Here is an 18,841-nt window from a genome sequence, read left to right on the forward strand (position 1 = left end):
ATGTGATGTGCAAAGGGGGAAGACAGTATGACATCTGGAGTATTATGTAGGGTTGAATAAAGGTTTCTTTTATATGGGAGATATTTATTGGAGTTTTAATAGCTGTAGATACACAGTGCTGACATTGAGCTCAGTATAACATGTTCAGTTCAGTTCAGTTGCTCAGTCATGTCTGACTCTTGTGACGCCATGGACCGCAGCACGCCAGGCCTCCTTGTCCATCACCAACTCCCGGAGTTTACCCAAACTCATGTCCATTGAGTCAGTGATGCCATCCAACCATCTCATCCTCTGTCGTCCCCTTCTCCTCCTGCACTCAATCTTTCCCAGCATCAGGGTATTTTCAAATGAATCAGCTCTTCACATCAGGTAGCCAGAGTATTGGAGTTTCAGCTTCAGCATCAGTCCTTCCAGTGAACACTCAGGACTGATCTCCTTTAGGATGGACTGGTTGGATCTCCTTGCAGTCCAAGGGACTCTCAAGAGTCTTCTCCAACACCACAGTTCAAAAGCATCAATTCTTCGGCACTCAGCTTTCTTTATAGTCCAACTCTCACATCCATACATGACTACTGGAAAAACCATACCCTTGACTAGACATACCTTTGTTGGTAAAGTAATGTCTCTGCCTTTGAATTTGCTTTCTAGGTTGGTCATAAGTTTCCTTCTAAGGAGTAAGTGCCTTTTAATTTCATGGCTGCAATCACCATCTGCAGTGATTTTGGAGTCCCCCAAAATGAAGTCAGCCACTCTTTGCACTGTTTCCCTATCTATTTCCCATGAAGTGATGGGACAGGATGCCATGATCTTAGCTTTCTGAATATTGAGCTTTAAGCCAACTTTTTCACTCTCCTCTTTCACTTTCATCAAGAGGCTCTTTAGTTCTTCACTTTCTGCCATAAGGGTGGTGTCATCTGCATATCTGAGGTTATTGATATTTCTCCAGGCAGTCTTGATTCCAGCTTCTGCTTCATCCAGCCCAGCCTTTCTCATGATGTACTCTGCATATAAATTAAATAAGCAGGGTGACAGTATACAACCTTGACGTACTCCTTTCCCGATTTGGAACCAGTCTGTTACATGTCCAGTTCTAACTATTGCTTCCTGACCTGTATACAGATTTCTCAAGAGGCAGGTCAGGTGGTCTGGTATTCCCATCTCTTGAAGAGTTTTCCACAGTTTATTGTGATCCACACAGTCAAAGGCTTTGGCGTCGTCCATAAAGCAGATATAGATGTTTTTCTGGAACTGTTTTGATTTTTTGGTGATCCAGCAGATGTTGGCAATTTGATCTCTGGTTTCTCTGCCTTTTCTAAAACCAGCTTGAACTTCTGGAAGTTCACGGTTCACGTATAACCATGTAGTACATGTAGTATATTTAACATGTAGTATATTTAATTACTTTGAATTACTCTTATATTATTCATTATGGGACTTATAATTCAGAATACTTTGCATTTAATTTCATGAGAAATGCGCTTAGCCCTTGGCACACTGTTGTTTTTAGTTATTTTTATTTTATACTAAGAGCTCAGAAACTGAGCTAGCCCTCAAATCATGTATGTTTTTCCTATTCAAAAGTATGTTGTTTCTTTTGTTCAGTCGCCTACTCATGTCCGACTCTTTGCAACCCTATGAACTGCAGCATGCCAGGCCTCCCTGTCCCTCTCCATCTCCCAAAGTTTGCCCAAGTTCATGTCCATTGCATCAGTGATCAGAATCAAATAATAAAATTACAAAAAGGATCCTTTTATGAAGCTGCTCCTGGCTTTCTTTGGTGCAGCATTCCTTTGCTAATTTTAAATGCTGTTGGATAGTGAAGACTAGGCAGCTGGAAGGAAACCCATGTGTCATATAGTTTACTCAAATGTAAGTCTCCTCAGGAATAGTTAATAATCTTTCTACTTGACATATTTTTTAAAATCAACTTTTTGTTTTTTAATTATTTTGTGTGTGTGGGGGGGCTGTGCTAGGTCTCGTTGCTGCAAGGACTTTTCTCTAGTTGCAGTGAAGCGGGAGCTACTCTCTAGTTAGGATGTGCAGGCTTCTCATTGTGGTAGCCTCTTTTGTTATGGAGCATGGTCTCCAGAGCACAGGGTCAATAATTGTGGCATGTGGGCTTAGCTGCTCAGTGGCTTGTGATATGTTCCCAGACCATGGATCTAACCCGTGTATCCTGCATTGATAGGCAGATTTTTTACCACTGCGTCCCCATGGAAGCCTCTACTTGACGTATTTTATGGAGCATATTTGGCTATGATGTTTTTCCAAATTAATTTATTTTTTAATTGAAGTCCACAGGAGAAATTTAAAGACTTGAAATGAATTTTTTTTATGTATGATTATAAAAGGATTCAAGATCATTGTAAATATTTCTAACAGTATAGAAAAATAAAAGGAATACTTTCTCTTAATTCCATTACATAGATATTTTGGTGTTCATTCTTCCATATTCTTTCCCTATGCATGTCAAAAGCAGGTTTCAAAATAGTATGTGTTAAGGAGAGAGTGTGAGAGAGAGAATGTGTAGTTAAAATAATACCATATATGTGCTATTTTGAAACCTGCTTTTTTCACTTAGCAGCATAATTAGGTTCTTTAATGGTGCCATGGCATGTTAAATCATGTAAGCTCTACCTCTCTTTACTCTGTCTTGCTTCAAGCCTGTCAGTATCGTCAGCTTAGGTTCTCTAACTCAACAATATAAAAGTTTTCCCTTAAGAGGGTGAAATAAAGCAGAATGGTCATAAATTTAATGGTTTATTAAAGATAATAATGGGATGAGTTTACTTGAATTTTCGAGTTTCGGAAGTTGTTAAAATTTTTCCGAGATAGTTGGATCATGAGAGTACGGGTAAAGCTTGGAACATATTTTCAAATGAAGGACATGCCAAAACTGAGGTCTGGGTTGCATTTTATAGGTAAAGTAGGCAGGAGGCCAATTTTAGAATATAGACATATGGTTTCTATGACTTACAGGTTCAAAACCTGAAGTCGAAACCTGGGATGTTAGACCAAACCACAGTACATCTTTAAAGTTTGGATGGTTACGTTAGGATCAACTCTTAAGAGATTAAAGGTGAGCAGCAAATAAAAGTAGAGGTAAAGTCTGAACAAAAAGGTGTGGAACATAACTTCAGGTTCAAGCTAGGCATAGGCTGGGAACTGCAGTTCAGTTTCAGTTCAGTTGGGCAGGTTATCAGAGTTGCATACCTGCTGTGTGATCACTGGCTTCATGACAATGTATTTGTCTTTGTTCAGGTTCTAAGCACCCTTGGAAATGGGTAAAGCTGCTAAGTGTATGTGTCTGGGGAGTTGGATAGGTTATATGAGGTTTGTAGGAAAGGGCTAGGTTCTTCCTTTCAGGGGTACTTTGGATCAGGATTTAGAGGTATAGTTAAGGTATAATAGGCCTCTTTTCTGATTTACTCTCAGCATCCCTAGCCCCCAGCCCTTTCTGTACACACCATACATTCATCTCAGGGAATTCAAATGGCTCTTTTTATGCCTTGAAATGCTTCCTGGGAATATACAGTTAACACATTCATTATTATAAGTTCATAGAATGGTTAAAAAATAAATGAGAGGAAGGAAAAATTTTCCTATTGGGTGGGATAATGTGGTTCACTAATAAGGAAGATGCAATCAAGTAAAGAAGTTGAAGATGTTACTAAACTTAAACATTACTATTATTATTTCATGCCACTCCCTGCCATTTTCCTCTTGATTCAGTCTTACACTTTTTTTTTTTTTTTTACTACAAGCTCATTAATATATTTTCCATAACAGCACCAGGTCAGTAGTGGTGAAGGGAGTATGAATGATTTATCTTCTTGTTTTCTCAGGCACAATAACCTTGGTGCACGACCAAAGGGATTATCCACTCTGGTGAAGAGTGGTGTTCCTGAAGCATTGAGGGCAGAGGTATGGCAATTATTAGCAGGCTGCCATGACAACCAGGCGATGCTGGATAGGTACCGACTTCTTATCACAAAGGTAGGAGCTCTTTTCATGTTACTCTCATGTGACAATATATTAAGTAAATCCTGTTTTCATAGCTCCAATAAGTCATAAATGCTTTGAACTTTTTGAAAAGCTGTACTGCATCATTTGGTGAATATGTCTGCCTTTTGTTTTGAACACTTGTTGAATAGTGATAAACAGTGGACTGTAGTCATCTATGAACACTTAATGCCTTGGCTTTCATTTTTTTCATTTCAGTGATTGTTATAACTGTTTACTAAGTTGGAATATACTTATATTTCATGTACTTTCAATAAACCTTTCTTATTGTGTGAGATTTATATACAGTTGTACACAGTATAATTGTACTCTAGTATAATTTTAAAGTCAAATTAACTTGAAATTATGACTGTCTGTGCTTATGTAACCTTACACGTAGATGATGTGGATAGTTGCCCAGATCCTTATCCTGTCAGGAGCCTCTGGTTCCAATGTAAATTCCTCTGCTTATGTCCAAAAAACTGATTTTAGAACATGGGTAATCCTGGCTCTGAGGCTTTCTTCTTAGGTCTTACCTCCCAATTTCTTAATCTACTGTAAATCATGGATTTTAAAATAATGATAACTTTTTTTTTTTTTAAGAAAATCTCTATTCATAAAGGAATTTTTTGTTCAGTAAGACTTTACTCCTCGGGCTACATAAGCTTTTAAAATTCTTTAGCCCCTCTAATTCCTTCTCCCCTCCCTTACCTCTTTGCCTCCAATCCTTCCACAGATGTTTTCTGAGTTCCTAGTATAGTCAGTCACTGCTCAATTCCTATATTAAACACCCGTGTATACCATTTCTAATTAGTATTTTCTGTAGTGGGATGTGTAGGATAATCGATTGATGTTGGGGGCAGATATCTGAAGTTCCATTTGCAATTTTAAATTGCAAATACAAAATGATGTTAAGCTATACGCATATTGGCTGTGCCGTCGTACCTTACTAAGTTCTTGGGGCTAATAGCCACTTATCCCTTCAGGTTCAGGAGTGAGGTGGGGGAGAAGGGCCTTGCGTACTTTGGAATGAAATAACAGTGGTGCTCATACTCATGTATTCACTTTTAGAATATTCAGTTTTCTTGCAGTTTGCATGAGTTAGGTTACGTGGATTTACAGGTTATCTAGTTCTAATCTTCACAGCATAGGTGAATGGTTTACAAAGATTTATGTCACAGGATGCTACATATCAAGGTATTAAAAAAGAGAAGCACACTACTCTTTTCCTTCAGTCAAAAACTAATATTATGATGATAGATGACAAAGCAACTACTTTGGGAAATAAATTCATGTTATAGGAAAGGATATTTGAAACGTTTGGCAATTTGAACATCACTGTGATTTTTGTGATTGAAACTGCATGTCTGTGTTATTTTAAAAACTCTTACCATTTTCTTTCTTTTAAATCTGAAATCATAAATTTCAAGAACATTTAAATCTTGTGCAAGTAGTTGCAGGAAATTTGAGACTGATTGTTAGAAATATAAAAATTCACTGCCTTCTGATTTATTAAGAATACTTTGAGAAAATGAGTAACCCCCTAGCTTTATTTCAGCAAAATGGTTGATGGTGGAACTGAAACCAGCGAGGTGCCTCTGCTCTCTGTTAGTGTTCTCCAGATACGATCATGATTAAAACCATGAATCAGAAAACTGATTTGTGAAGGTTTTCAAACTGTCATTTCATAAAGTGCTTGACAAACATGTTAAAAGATAAGGAGTCGTAGTGTATGATTCTGTCCATATGAAATGTTCAGAATAGCTGTGTCTATAGAGACAGAAAATAGACTACTGTTTGTCAGGGGATGGAGGAGGGAGGAATTGGGAGTGACTGCTAACAGGTTTGGGGTTGCGTTTTGGGGTGATGGAAATATTCTGGCATTAGAGGTGACGGTTTCTCAACATTGTGAATATACTAAAAACCAGTGAATTGTACACTTTGGTGAATATTATGTCATATAAAGTTTATCTTCATAGAAAAATTATAGAAAATAAAAAATTCAATGACCCATATTTTATATTGAATAGCATTTTTGTAGTATTTTTGTTAAGCAAACATTTTTCATTTTAAAAAATCTTTTTTATAGTCTGTTTCTATGCTTTATAGTATTTTTATTAGTACAGTAGCACTTGTGAATAATACACATAAATAATAAATATACATATATTGGAAGTTTATGCTCAGACATTTTTATTAATGATACCCATCTGAGCAAAAATGTCCAGAGACCATAATTCTTGGCATCAAATCACTTTTTCCTATGAGTAAGTAATTGTATACTTTCAATGACTGTTTATGGGGTAGCAGCTCCTGTCATATTCTTTTCTCTGCTAAGAGGCTTTGTTATTTCATACTGTTTAAGCTTTCAAGCTTTGGGAGAAAAATGAAATTAGTCTGCCACAATATTGTTTATAAACTCCTGACCATATACTATATCACTATATATCACTATATGTGTGATAAAAATTTTACTAAGCATATACTTATACACATATACTAAGCAACATGGTGGTTTTGAATATACAATTTTCAGGAGAAAGAGTCAAGAGACAGAATGACATAAATGTTTTCATTGAATAAAATATTCCCAGACTCCTTTCACTCCGGAATTCTGACAGTGGTTTACTTTCTGCCTGTGAAGACTGGAGGGAGGAAAAAGCCATGTTGTTTTTATTTGGCAGTAGTAGGCAGATGCCTGGCCTTTGCCATTTGTGAATTTTTCATCTGCTCTGGACATTCCCTTATGAATCTCCCGCCTTCATTCTGTGTTCCTTTTTCTTGCAGTTTCCTATGTTGATTAGCATTGCCAACTAACCACCTGATTCTTTGGACTGTAGTTGTGGCAGACCTGAAAGCTCACAGTGATGTTCCCAGTCTTTTGGTCTTCCAGTGTTTAAGAACCTAAGTCCTCGCATTAATCGATTTTGAAATGTTTAGAACAGGTTCTGCGTCCCTGACAGAACTCTGTCTGATATATTTGGTCTGTGCTTATCACCTTGTTGTCTCAAATGACTTCTCTACATCGTGTTGTGTCCAGTAAAGAGGAAAGGAAAGACAAAAGCATCCAAACTTGAGGTTAAAGGAATAGTCCTCCAGACTGCTAAGTTCTGCCCCAGATTTCTGAAATCAACTACAAGGTTGGGCATCCCCAGTGCCATTCTCACTTCATACTAGTTGGCTACAAATTTGGGGGTCCCCATAGACTCACCCAGGCATGTAGCAAAGTGTTATGATTACAAGGGTTTTTTAAATAGCAAAAAGATATACATCAGATATACATTAGAGTCAGCCAAAGGAAGAGATACATTGGGCAGAATCTGAAACTGCGAGGGTTCCAAGGAAGCTTACATTGTCCTCAGGGACACCTTACCTTCCCAGCATCAATCTGTAGTAGTATGTATCACCAACCCAGGCATTTCAGCAAGCTTTGGAGTCCAGAATTTTTATTGGGGTTTCTTTGTATATAGAGTTAATTAATCATATATGGGTGATTGATTGAATCATTGCCAACCATTTGGTTGAACTAAGTCTTTAGTCTTCTTCTCGCCACTGAGATTGGATTGAAATCACCTGGCTCAACACTCCTGTCCTCTAATTTCATGGTTGGTCTTTCTGACTTGGCCAGCTGCCATGGTTAGTCCTCTTCTTAGAATAAACTGTCTATGGTCCTTCCATGAGCCACCCAAAATGTAAGCATAAATTGTAAGAGGTGATTGGTGGGTCCCACCATGAATGACAAAGATGCCTCTGTCATTTGGGAAATTCCAAGTATTTAAAGCCTGAACTTTCCTTGAATTTAGAACTCTTTGGCAGATCTGGACCAGGTGTGTCACCCTTATAAAGAGCTTTTTCTTAAACCCCACAACAACAACTTCCACTTGATTTCCTTGACCAGGATTCTGTTATATGACTATCTCCATGGAATGCTGGGAAATATTTTTTTTAAATGGTATGTTGCAGTTCCTCTTCATCCACTGAAATACAAGTTTATTAATAAGAAAGAGACACTTAATACTAGGTAGACACCTGCCTTTCTCTGCAACACCTGCCTATTGATAGTGACAGTGATTGAGCTTTTTGTTGTGGAATAATTTATTATGAAAAGCATCTAAGCCTAGTGGCTTATTTTAGGACAGCAAATGTTTGCTAATCGCTGTTTGAGATTGACTAATAATGTATAATTTAAAGAGAGTATAGTAAATATTTTCACCTTTGGTTTATAAATCAATGACCACATAAAATTTTTAATATTTCTATCATTAACAGTGCCATTTATCAAAAGCATTTTCATATAAACAATGTAGAAATGTGTAGCTCTGATCATGTGCCTTTATTCAGGCTCTCAAGTCATAACATTTCTGTGAGAGGAAGTACAGTGATATATTTAATTTCATTGTCTTCCTTGCTTGATAGCCAAGCATAATAAAAATAAGATGAATAATGACAGTATTGAAAAAATAATTTTGTTCTTTCTCTATGCTTTTGGGTAGAAATCAGACAGCAAGTGATTATAGCCAAGAACATTAAGAGTGCACTTTGGTGGTGAATGCATATAAGCTTAGGAGATGCTCAGGAGAAAGAATATGAATACCTAGAGGATTTTCAGTAAGAAGTGCCTGCATGTTTAGTCCAAAGCTGGTAGTATTTTCTTTTGGTCTCATTAATCTCTCCTCTCTTATTAAGGGAATGGCAAGATTTCAAGGTCAGTTAATGAACTGGTTCAGCTTGAACAAATAAACTTGCTAAAATCCCTCCCAAATATATCAGATAATATAGGGAAGAAGGAAAAGGTGATTGGGCTCTTAGGAGAAAAACTAGTTTGTTTATCATTTCATCCTTTAGTAGTAGTGTGCTAGTTCACTCTTTGAAAAAACAAATCACATTCTGAAGCATTCTTTTCAGGTGAGATGGCATATAGCCAGAAGACTGGATCCAGCCTATCATCTGCTTTGTGTAATCATCAGCACAATACATTAAAGAATAGTATCCATTGCTCGCTCAAGCTTGTACTTCCTATTTCATAGACATACTGTTCCTGCTCTTTATTACTTACTCTCTTTTCTTCACACATTGTAATACCTGACCAGGCCCTGAAATATGCTTGATTCTGTGACTCCATCATATTAGCATATCAACCTTTGCCTCAGGGGAGGGAGCTGTCACTGATAAGGAAAAAGACTTTAGGGACCAAAGTTTTTAAAAAGGATGAAAAAGTCTAGACAGATTTAAGATGAGCCAGGACAGGAGCTGCAGACTAACTGCTCACCTTAATCTGGAGCCGAGGACCAAACAGAACAAGCCAGGTGAGCCGAGCCGTCTACATTATGGAGAAATTGTGCTAACTGCAGTGCCAGGATCAGGGAACTTTTAGGCACAGCCTGCCTCGGGAAAGCTATAACTCCACTTTGGGAGGAAATGGTGCGCACTCTGGAGGGAGGATGCGATGGTTAGATGACATCACCAGCTCAGTGGACATAGTTTGAGCTCACTCCGGGAGATAGTGAAGGAAGAGAAGCCTAGCGTGCTATAGTCCATGGGGTCACAAAGAGTCAGACATGACTGAGCGACTGAACAACAATTGTAGGGAGACCATGGGTTCAGATTTCAAGCTCTAGCTCGGGACCTTGGTTACTAGCTCGTGACCTTGGGCAAATTCCTTAATTATCCTTCATCTCATTTATAAAGTGGTCTTACTAATACATATTGTATAGATTTGGGAGGATTGAATAAGATTGTAAGGTAGTTTACATAAAGGACTCAGCATGCCTAATACATGGTAAGCACTTGCTAGTGATAGGGGATGAGAAAAATTATAAAACAGTGTATGTTTCAATGTTAAATGAGTAGCATGGAAAAGAAGGAAATTGGAGATTACTATGGGTTTGTGGTATCTGTGCAGATTAAGGACATCCTCTTGAGAAATAAAGAGAAAGAAGGAAAATGAAATATGTGTAACACTTTTATGGACTTGTGCCACTGATTCATCCTTTATTAAACATGCAGGTGTTTTCTGTGTGAAGAGTAACACTGGTATCTTATCTAGTAGAAATGCACGGTCCAGTGGGGGAGTCAGTCTGGAAGGCAGAGGAATGGTGATGACATGGTTAAGTGCTGTGACAGAGATATGTGACAGAGATAGGGGAGCACAGACACTGGAGCAGCCAACCCTTCTGCCCAGGAGCAAAGAGCTGGAGGGTGTGTTTAGGCTGAGGCAATGCCACACCCAAAGACACAGAGTTGTGAAAAGTTCCGCCATGGTCAGAGGCTGTAGGAAATTCAGTATGAGCCACAAGGCACTCTTCACCATCAACTTTAGGTCAGCAAGGACTGCATATGGATTTGCTCACTGCTGTAATCTTAATATTCAACACTAGGACTGCCCTCTCAGTCAGTCAGTCAATTCAGTTACTCAGTCATGTCCAACTCTTTGCGACCCCATGAATCGCAGCACACCGGGCCTCCCTGTCCATCACCAACTCCCAGAGTTTACTCAAACTCATGTCCATGGAGTCGGTGATGCCATCCAGCCATCTCATCCTCTGTCGTCCCCTTCTCCTCCTGCCCCCAACCCCTCCCAGCATCAGGGACTTTTCCAATGAGTCAAGTCTTCGCATAAGGTAGACAAAGTATTGGAGTTTCAGCTTCAGCATCAGTCCTTCCAATGAACACCCAGGACTGATCTCCTTTAGGATGGACTGTTTGGATCTCCTTGCAGTCCAAGGGACTCTCAAGAGTCTTCTCCAACACCACAGTTCAAAAGCATCAATTCTTCAGCGATCAGCCTTCTTCACAGTTCAACTCTCACATCCATACATGACTACTGGAAAAACCATAGCCTTGACTAGAAGGACCTTTGTTGGCAAATTAATGTCTCTGCTTTTTAATATGCTGTCTAGGTTGGTCATAACTTTCCTAACAAGGAGTAAGCATCCTTTAATTTCATGGTGATGCTAAAACATACTTGCTGAGAGAACCAGTGGAAAGTGTGATGGGTATTATGTCTAGTGCTTTCATATGCCATTTCCAGGTAAACGTGACATCTTCAGTGATGGAACTCCCATTTTTACCATCGATGAGATGGGAGGTTCAGAGAGTTTGAGAGACCCATAGTTACTAAATAGCAGAGTTATGAATGTGAATATGAATGTGAATCCATAAAGTAGAAAACTCTAAAATAGACATGAAAGGGATAGGGCATTCTAATGTTTTGTCTTTTAAAGATCCTTTGGAAGAGAAAACTCTTTCTCTATATTTTCCCCATCATTAATCATTAAGGGTAATAAATGTTTAAAGAAATAAAAACAGTATTATCTCCTTTTCTCTACTTTATGCTAATCATTGTATGGAAATGAAATTTTTGTTTACTTGAGAAATTCTGTTTATAGAAAAAAGCATGTCTAAATTTCCCAAATCATAGAAAATTTCTAACAGTACTTTATAAAATCAGTAATAGAAAAGCTGAAATCACCTAACTTCCAGCTGTCACTTTTCAAGTGGGTGTTCACACATCTTTCCTAAAGTTGACTTGAGGCTTCAACCAGTGTCTGCTGCTATGTGATATCTGCCAGAGGCTGAGGACACCAACACTGTTGATGGATCAGTGGCAGGCTTGTACCACATACTTCTGAAAGTATAAGTTCTTTATTGCTTATCATTGAGATTTCTTGTTATTTCTGTTAAATTAGCATTCTTCATGATACTGAGGTGATCTGAAAGGACAATGGAAGGATTGTAACCTTGCTGCTCCTTATAGAAACAAACAGAATTTAGAGCCTCAAAGATTAGGATTAAATCTTTTTAAACAGAAAATTTAATTTTGGTTGCGGTGGCTCTTTGGTGCTGCATGCAGCTTTCTCTAGTTGTGGTGAGCTGGGGCTGCTCCTCACTGTGGAGCACGGGCTTTTCTCCGGTGGCTTCTCTTGTTGCGGAGCTCAGGCTCTAGGCGTGCAGGCTTCAGTGCTTGTAGCTCACAGGTTCAGGAGTTGTGGTGCATGGGCTTAGCTGCTGCACAACGTGGAATCTTCCTGGACCAGGGATTGAACCTGTGTCCCCTGAATTGGCAGGCAGATTCTTGTCCATTGTACCACCAGGGAAGTCCAGAATTAAATCTTAATTGCTGGCTTTAGGAGCCGCTGAGTAATGACAACATTTTCACACTTTATGAGCCATTTGACGTAGGGAAGATTGTGTGTGTTTTAGGGCAATCTGCATTTTATGTAGCTTTACAGAATTGTATGTATAATTTTTGTAATTATGTGGCATGTGTGGTATCAAGTTTATCAAGTCTGCTGATTACGGCTTATATAACATAGCAATTATTAGACTATAATTCTCTCCTTTTTTGTAGAAGTGATCTAATCGATAACATTCCTACTTTATATTTTGCTAAAATCAAAATAAGCTTTTAATTGATAAGCTTTCAGAAGTAATGGTATCATGAGCCATTTCCTTCTCTCACTTAAATTTGCTTTTTTCCAAGTGAATGTTTTCTTTAAGAAGTGTTTGTATAAATGTGCACACACAATTTCTTTTTAAAGGATTTAAATTCGAGTGCTAGATTGACCTGAATTTGAGTCTCACCCCTGCCATGTATTAACTTGTGATCTTGAGAAGTTATCTCAACTTTCTAAGCCTCAGCTTCATCGTTTGTAAAGCACAGATAATAGTAGTACCTACTAGAATTGTTGTGGGAATTAAATAAAATGATAAAGTGCTTGGTACATAATGTGTATTTAAGGTATGAATGTATGGTATTAGTACTAATGGATATTTGTATCAGTGTATACTGCTACTTTAGTGTTGGTCAACTTCCACTCACATAGTTTTTATGAGAGCATCTGATGTGAACAGTAGCTGATAGAATTAAGCATTATTCTTTTTAGAAGTATGAAAAATCAAATTTGTCTTTTTTTTTCCTTCTGGCTAGTGAATATCTTGGAATGTCTGAATCCTTAAACTTGGCTTTATAATGATTATATGAATTATTATTTAGTCATTATGCAGTTTCAAGTATATCATAAAGTGAAATGATATTCTCTAAAAACCACTCCTAATGACTATATGATATAATCAAGACTGCAGGGGAGATACCAGTGTCATTCACTTATTCATTCATTCAGTAACTTATTATTGAGCATCTTTTATGGGCCAGACCCTGTGTGGTTTCTAAGCCTGTGTAGACAAAAGGGGCTCACAGCTTTGAGAAGCATGGCCTAGGGAAAGCCAGACCTATATGCAGATAAATCAAATATATGATGATTCGGGTTATAACAGATATTTTAATCAAGTGTGTGGAATATGAAAGAGGTAGTGGCAGCTCTGCTTGGGTGAGTCAGGGAAGACTTCATGGGGAAGTTGATGCCTGAGATGGGAATTAAATATGTCTGAGTGGGATGGGGGAGGGAATAGAGTGTGGGAGTAGCTTACATAATGATTCAGGTGCCCTTTGGTGACTTAGCTTGGGTTATCCTGGAAGCCTTAGGAGGTGAAGTCAGTGCGCTCCTTCCTTCCCTCACTTCCACCACAGTTGGAGAGCTGCATCCACTACTTACGGCTCAGTGTTTGTCCCCTGGTAAAATGAAAAGAATGTAATACAAGTTTGTTCTTCTTAGAATAAATATGTGAAGTGAAAAACCTCAGAAAATATGTCATATCAAAATGGATATTTGTATTTAATTGCTGTACCTAGAGTTATTGGTTGATGTACCTAAAGTTGAAGTAATAGAATTTGAACAAGTAATTTTACAGCATCTATTTGGTAAATGTTTGAGTACCTATTGCGTGTCAGGTACTGTGCTAGGATGGTAATGCATTTTCATTTTTAAAATCAGTGAACTGAAAAATACCATCTACTGACTAAGTACAAAACAGTATAAACTTGCAAAGAGGAAGTCTAATTTGACATAGTTCAGAGAGCATATGCTTAAACCTCTATCGGAGAGTAAAAAGGGCAAAGTTGCAAGTATTACTTTGGTAGTTGCTGCCAAAAAATCTTTTTTGGAATATAAATAAAAAACAACAGTAAGAGTGGCCTGTTTTAAGATTCTGCAAGTTCTCTGCTTTCTTGAGCATTGTATGGACAGATAAAGCTTCACTGTGTTTATTCTTGTCAGGTTATTGGTACTGCTCAGAGTAAAGCCTGTCTTCTCTCTGTTCTCCAGTGTATTATTGTAGCAGATGGCTTTTAATAAAACATGTAGCTAAAGAAAAAATTTTACCCTATTTTAGTGGAATGTACTGTAATTATAATTACTGGACAGTCTCAAGAGGAAATGTTTAAATTGGTGTTTTTTTAATGATCAAATGAAATTTAGTGAATATTTGAAAAGTGAAATTATGGAATCAGTTACATTTTCTTTTAAGTTTCCAAAACTAAAGTAAACTTTGTATGTCATTTAGCCAGGTAGATATTTGGTTTTTCTTTTTTTTTTTTTTTTTTTTTGCTTTTTCTTTACATGGCTTATTTTTAAAAAATTCAATGCTGTATGTTAGTCAGATAACATTCAACACTAGTTTCATTGAGAAGCAGGGCATTGCTTAATTACATAGCTGCTCTGTTCTCTGTCATCACCTTGTCTATTTGTAGGAAATGATCTTTTTGATCAAATGGGGTTACTCCTGCTGAGTCTCTACCATTGGTATTATAAAAGTCACAGACTCTTGTATGGGTATATTACTGATATTGCCATAAAATTTATATAAACTTCTCCAGAAAATTTATAATTCTTTAAAATTTTTTAGCCAAAAAAATAAGGGGAGCAAGGACACTAGGAATATCCACTGTGTTGTAATGAAATGACTTGAACATGTACATGCTAGAAGGTCTGTATTAAAGGAAACTTAAGAATTATTGAGATTCTTTAAGAAAATGTACCTTTTATTTTCTCTTGCACAATAAGGGCGATGGTTTCTTAATACATAATTATACCTTTGCTTGTTATTCACAGGATAAATTTTATTAAATTTTCTTTGTTCTCATTACCTGAAATCTTTCAATTTCTTTCATATCAATATGGACAACCACATGTATAAAAGCTATGATGATGTGTGTGAATCTGAGACTTCAGAATTTCCCCCCCAGCATCGATTGATATGTTTCTATGAAAAGTTAAAAATATATTCTTAATTGTTTCCATGTACTTAAGTGATAATGTTCTAGTTCTAGTACTAAGTATTGTTTTTGTTTTTCTTTAAACATAGTAAATAGTTTTGAGGTAAATTAAAGGAAAAGATGATTTTCTAATGAATTAGAGTAGGAGTATACTGTTTTGAGAGAAGACTTTTGGGCTGTTAAACTATATTTATAGCTATAGAATTACGGATAAGAGGAAAGCACTAATATTTTTCAGATTTAAAGCTTTAATGTACAAGCTGGCTTTTGTCTTAATATATTCATTCCATAGAGTGTTTCAAATTAAGTATTGTAATTAATTCAATATGTTGCAATTTTGAAAGAAGAGTTATACCATAACAATTTAATATGATTCTCATTTGTTTCCTTTTTTCTGTATATTAAATCTTTACTTTTTCTTTTATCACAATTTTCTCAATTATACCTCTATTAAGCACACAAAATACTTGAATTTTTTACATACAAACTTTTTTTATCCCTATGAATGATGAAGAAAACTGAAAAGTGAAAGTTAAATTTGCTCAGTTGTGTCTACTCTTTGCCACCCCATGTACTATACTGGAGTAGGTAGCCTTTCCCTTCTCCAGGGGATCTAGGTAAAAATTGCTCAGAACTTTAAAATTTTTGGATTGGAATATTATAGGTATGCACATTTTCTTCTACAAGAGAGAGCTTTACTTGTTACTACTGTCAGAATAATTCAATCACTTTTACCCTTTAAGAGGATGATCTCTGACATGTTTAAAAAAGCTATTTAATCTTTTAATAGATGACTAATTTTTTGAAGACAGTGTCATGAAGCTTTTACCTTGATACCTGTAAAAATGATGTGAAAAAGAGCAATTCCATTGAACTCTTGAACCTTCAGTTCGTGTTTGAAAAAGTAAAATTGGTAATTTTTAATTGATTGCTTATGTTAATTTTTCTACCCATCTTTCTAGTTGGTACTTAAGTACACTAAGTAAGGTTCTGTCTTTTCATACAGATTATTTAATTAAAGTCTGAGGCTCTCTTACTTTACTTTCTAGGGACCTCAAATCTTTACTTTTGTTGTTCAATTGCTAAGAAATTGCGACCCCATGGACTGCAGGACACCAGGCTTCCTGGTCCTTCACTATCTCCTGGAGTCTGCTCAAAGTCATCCTTTGAATCAGTGATGCTATCCAACCATCCCATCCTCTGTTGCCCCCTTCTCCTTTTCCCCTCAATCTTTCCCAGCCTCAGGATCTTTTCCAGTGAATCGGTTCTTCGCATCAGGTGGCCAAAGTATTGGAGTTTCTACTTGAGCATCAGTCCTTCCAGTGAATATTCAGGACTGATTTCCTTTAGGATGGACTGGTTGGATCTCCTTGCAGTCCAAGGGACTCTCAAGAGTCTTCTTGAAACCCACAGCAAAAGCATCAATTCTTCGGTGCTCAGCTTTCTTTTTGGTCCAACTCTCACATCCATACATGACTACTGGAAAAACCACAACTTCGACTTAAAGGACCTTTGTTGACAAAGTGATGTCTCTGTTTTTTAATACACTGTCTAAGTTTGTCATAGCTTTTCTTCCAAGGAGCAAGCGATTTTTAATTTCGTGGCTGCAGTCACTGTCCACAGTGATTTTGGAGCCCAACGAAATGAAATCTATCACTATTTCCACTTTTTCCCCATCTATTTCTCATGAAGTGATGAGACCAGATGCCTTGATTTTCATTTTTTGAGTGTTAATAATAGCTTTCTCACTGTCCTCTTTCACATTCATCAAGAGGCTCTTTAGTTCCTCTCAGCTTTCTGCCATTAAAGTATCATCTGCATATCTGAGTTTGTTGATGTTTCTCCCAGCAATCTTGATTGTAGATTGTGAATCATCCAACCCAGCATTTTGCATGATGTACTCTCCATATAAATTAAATAAGCAGGGTGACAATATACCACCTTCATGTACACCTTTTGCAAGATTGAACCAGTCAGTTGTTCTATGTCCAGTTCTAACTGTTGCTGCTTTTGTTGCCTGCAGGTTTCTTAGGAGACAGTTAAGGTGGTCTGGTATTCCCATCTCACTCTAGGCCCCACATCAGACTTCCCAACCTGGAGATCTGACAGAGCAACTGGGAATACCCAGGGAATCTAACTTTGAAGGACAGCGGGATTTGATTATAGAACTTCCACAGGACTGAGGGAAACAGATTCTTAGAGGGCACAAATAAAATCTTTGCATACTAGGACCAGAGGAAAGGAGCAATGACCCCACAAGAGACTGAGTCAGACCTGCCTGTGAGTGTTTGAGGATTTCCTGCGGAGGTCTGGGTCAGCCGCGGCCTGCTGAAGGGACATGGGCAGTGGCAGCAGCAGTCCTGTGAGGTGGATGTTGGCATAAGTTATTTTTGGAGGTTGCCAGTAGCCCTATAATTGAGCCTGCAGACTCCAGGACTAAGCAACTAACAGGCCACACAACTAATAGGGAGGGAGCACAGCCCCACCCATCAGCAGACAGTTGGATTAAAGATTTACTGAGCATAGCTCTGTCCCCCAGAGCAAGACCCAGTTTTCCCCAGTGTGTCCCTCCCATCAGGAAGGTAGAACTATTAATTCCACAGCCTCCAGAATGAAAACCACAGTCACAGAAAGCTAACCATACTGATTGCATGGATCACAACCTTGTGCAACTCAAGGAAGCTGTGAGCCATGCTGCTCAGGGCCCCCCACGATGGATGGGTCATGGTGGAGAGTTCTGACAAATTGTCACTGAAAACGGGGTTGGCAAACCACTTAAGTATTCTTGCCTGGAGAATCCCACGATCTTTGCTTTGATGGGTTTCAAAGCTCAAGTATGTGCAAAGATGATTTGGGTATGTTTACAAAATTTCTGTCTCATTCGGATCAACTATAGAGTTGATCATGCAGTCAAAAAGGAAATTGATCTTTATTACATACTACTGAAGATCAAGATTTTCTAAGTAAATGAAGTTATTTGATAGTCTTCAATTAAGGAAGTGAAGGAATTCCCCTAGATAATCTACATGGTTTTTTTTCTTTTCCTTTTGGGTCTGATGATATACCTCTCCATGTAGCTATAGTTTTTTCCAACTCACTTTTTGTGAGAGAAGATCCTTTCCCGTTTGATCAGAAAACAGGTTGAGCTTGATCCTAGAAAAAAGATGATACTTAGTACCATGAGGAGAAACGTTCATCCCAGTGGCACAGTGTAGTATTACATTAAGTGTTCTGGGACTAATTAATCAGGAAACTACTCTAATTAAAAGGGAAACTGCTCATCAGCTGCCTGCGCAGCCTTTTTATAGAAAGAAACTGTAGACTTAGCTACTTGCTCTCTGGGTTCTAGCAACATTCTTTAACTGCTTATGTCTCCCATGGGAAAGGGGTAATTTAAGAATTTCTTGCAGATTGTTTTGTGGTAATAAACTTTGATGGACTTGTTTTCAGATATAAATTTACATAATAGTAATAATTCTGGAGTTAGAATATTTTGGCTGACCTGCAAGGCTTTCTAACTTATAATCTTGTCATCTTACCATGTTTTCTAAATCCTGAAATAAACCATGCTATATGGAAAGTATCATAGTAGATAACTTTTGGGTTTGTATATGCATACGTGCTCAGTCTTGTCTGACACTTTGCGACCCTATGGATTGTAGCCTGCCAGGCTCCTCTGTCTATGGGGTTCTCCAGGCAAGGATACTTGGAGTGGGTTGTCATTTC

The 18,841-nt window shown here is 37.7% G+C and overlaps 1 protein-coding gene across 3 annotated transcripts in view; it reads left to right on the forward strand.

Annotated features, from left to right (window-relative positions):
• RABGAP1L (RAB GTPase activating protein 1 like) overlaps positions 1–18,841 on the forward strand; it is a 657,985-nt gene that overhangs the window by 188,415 nt on the left and 450,729 nt on the right. For all 3 annotated transcript variants that reach the window (XM_065936086.1, XM_065936087.1, XM_065936089.1), the window contains exon 13: positions 3,846–3,996. In XM_065936086.1, the coding sequence (XP_065792158.1) occupies positions 3,846–3,996 (151 nt within the window). The remainder of the gene's footprint in view (positions 1–3,845; positions 3,997–18,841) is intronic.

The sequence above is a fragment of the Muntiacus reevesi genome, chromosome 5, assembly GCF_963930625.1.
Source record: "Muntiacus reevesi chromosome 5, mMunRee1.1, whole genome shotgun sequence".
NCBI classification, from domain to species: Eukaryota; Metazoa; Chordata; class Mammalia; order Artiodactyla; family Cervidae; genus Muntiacus; species Muntiacus reevesi.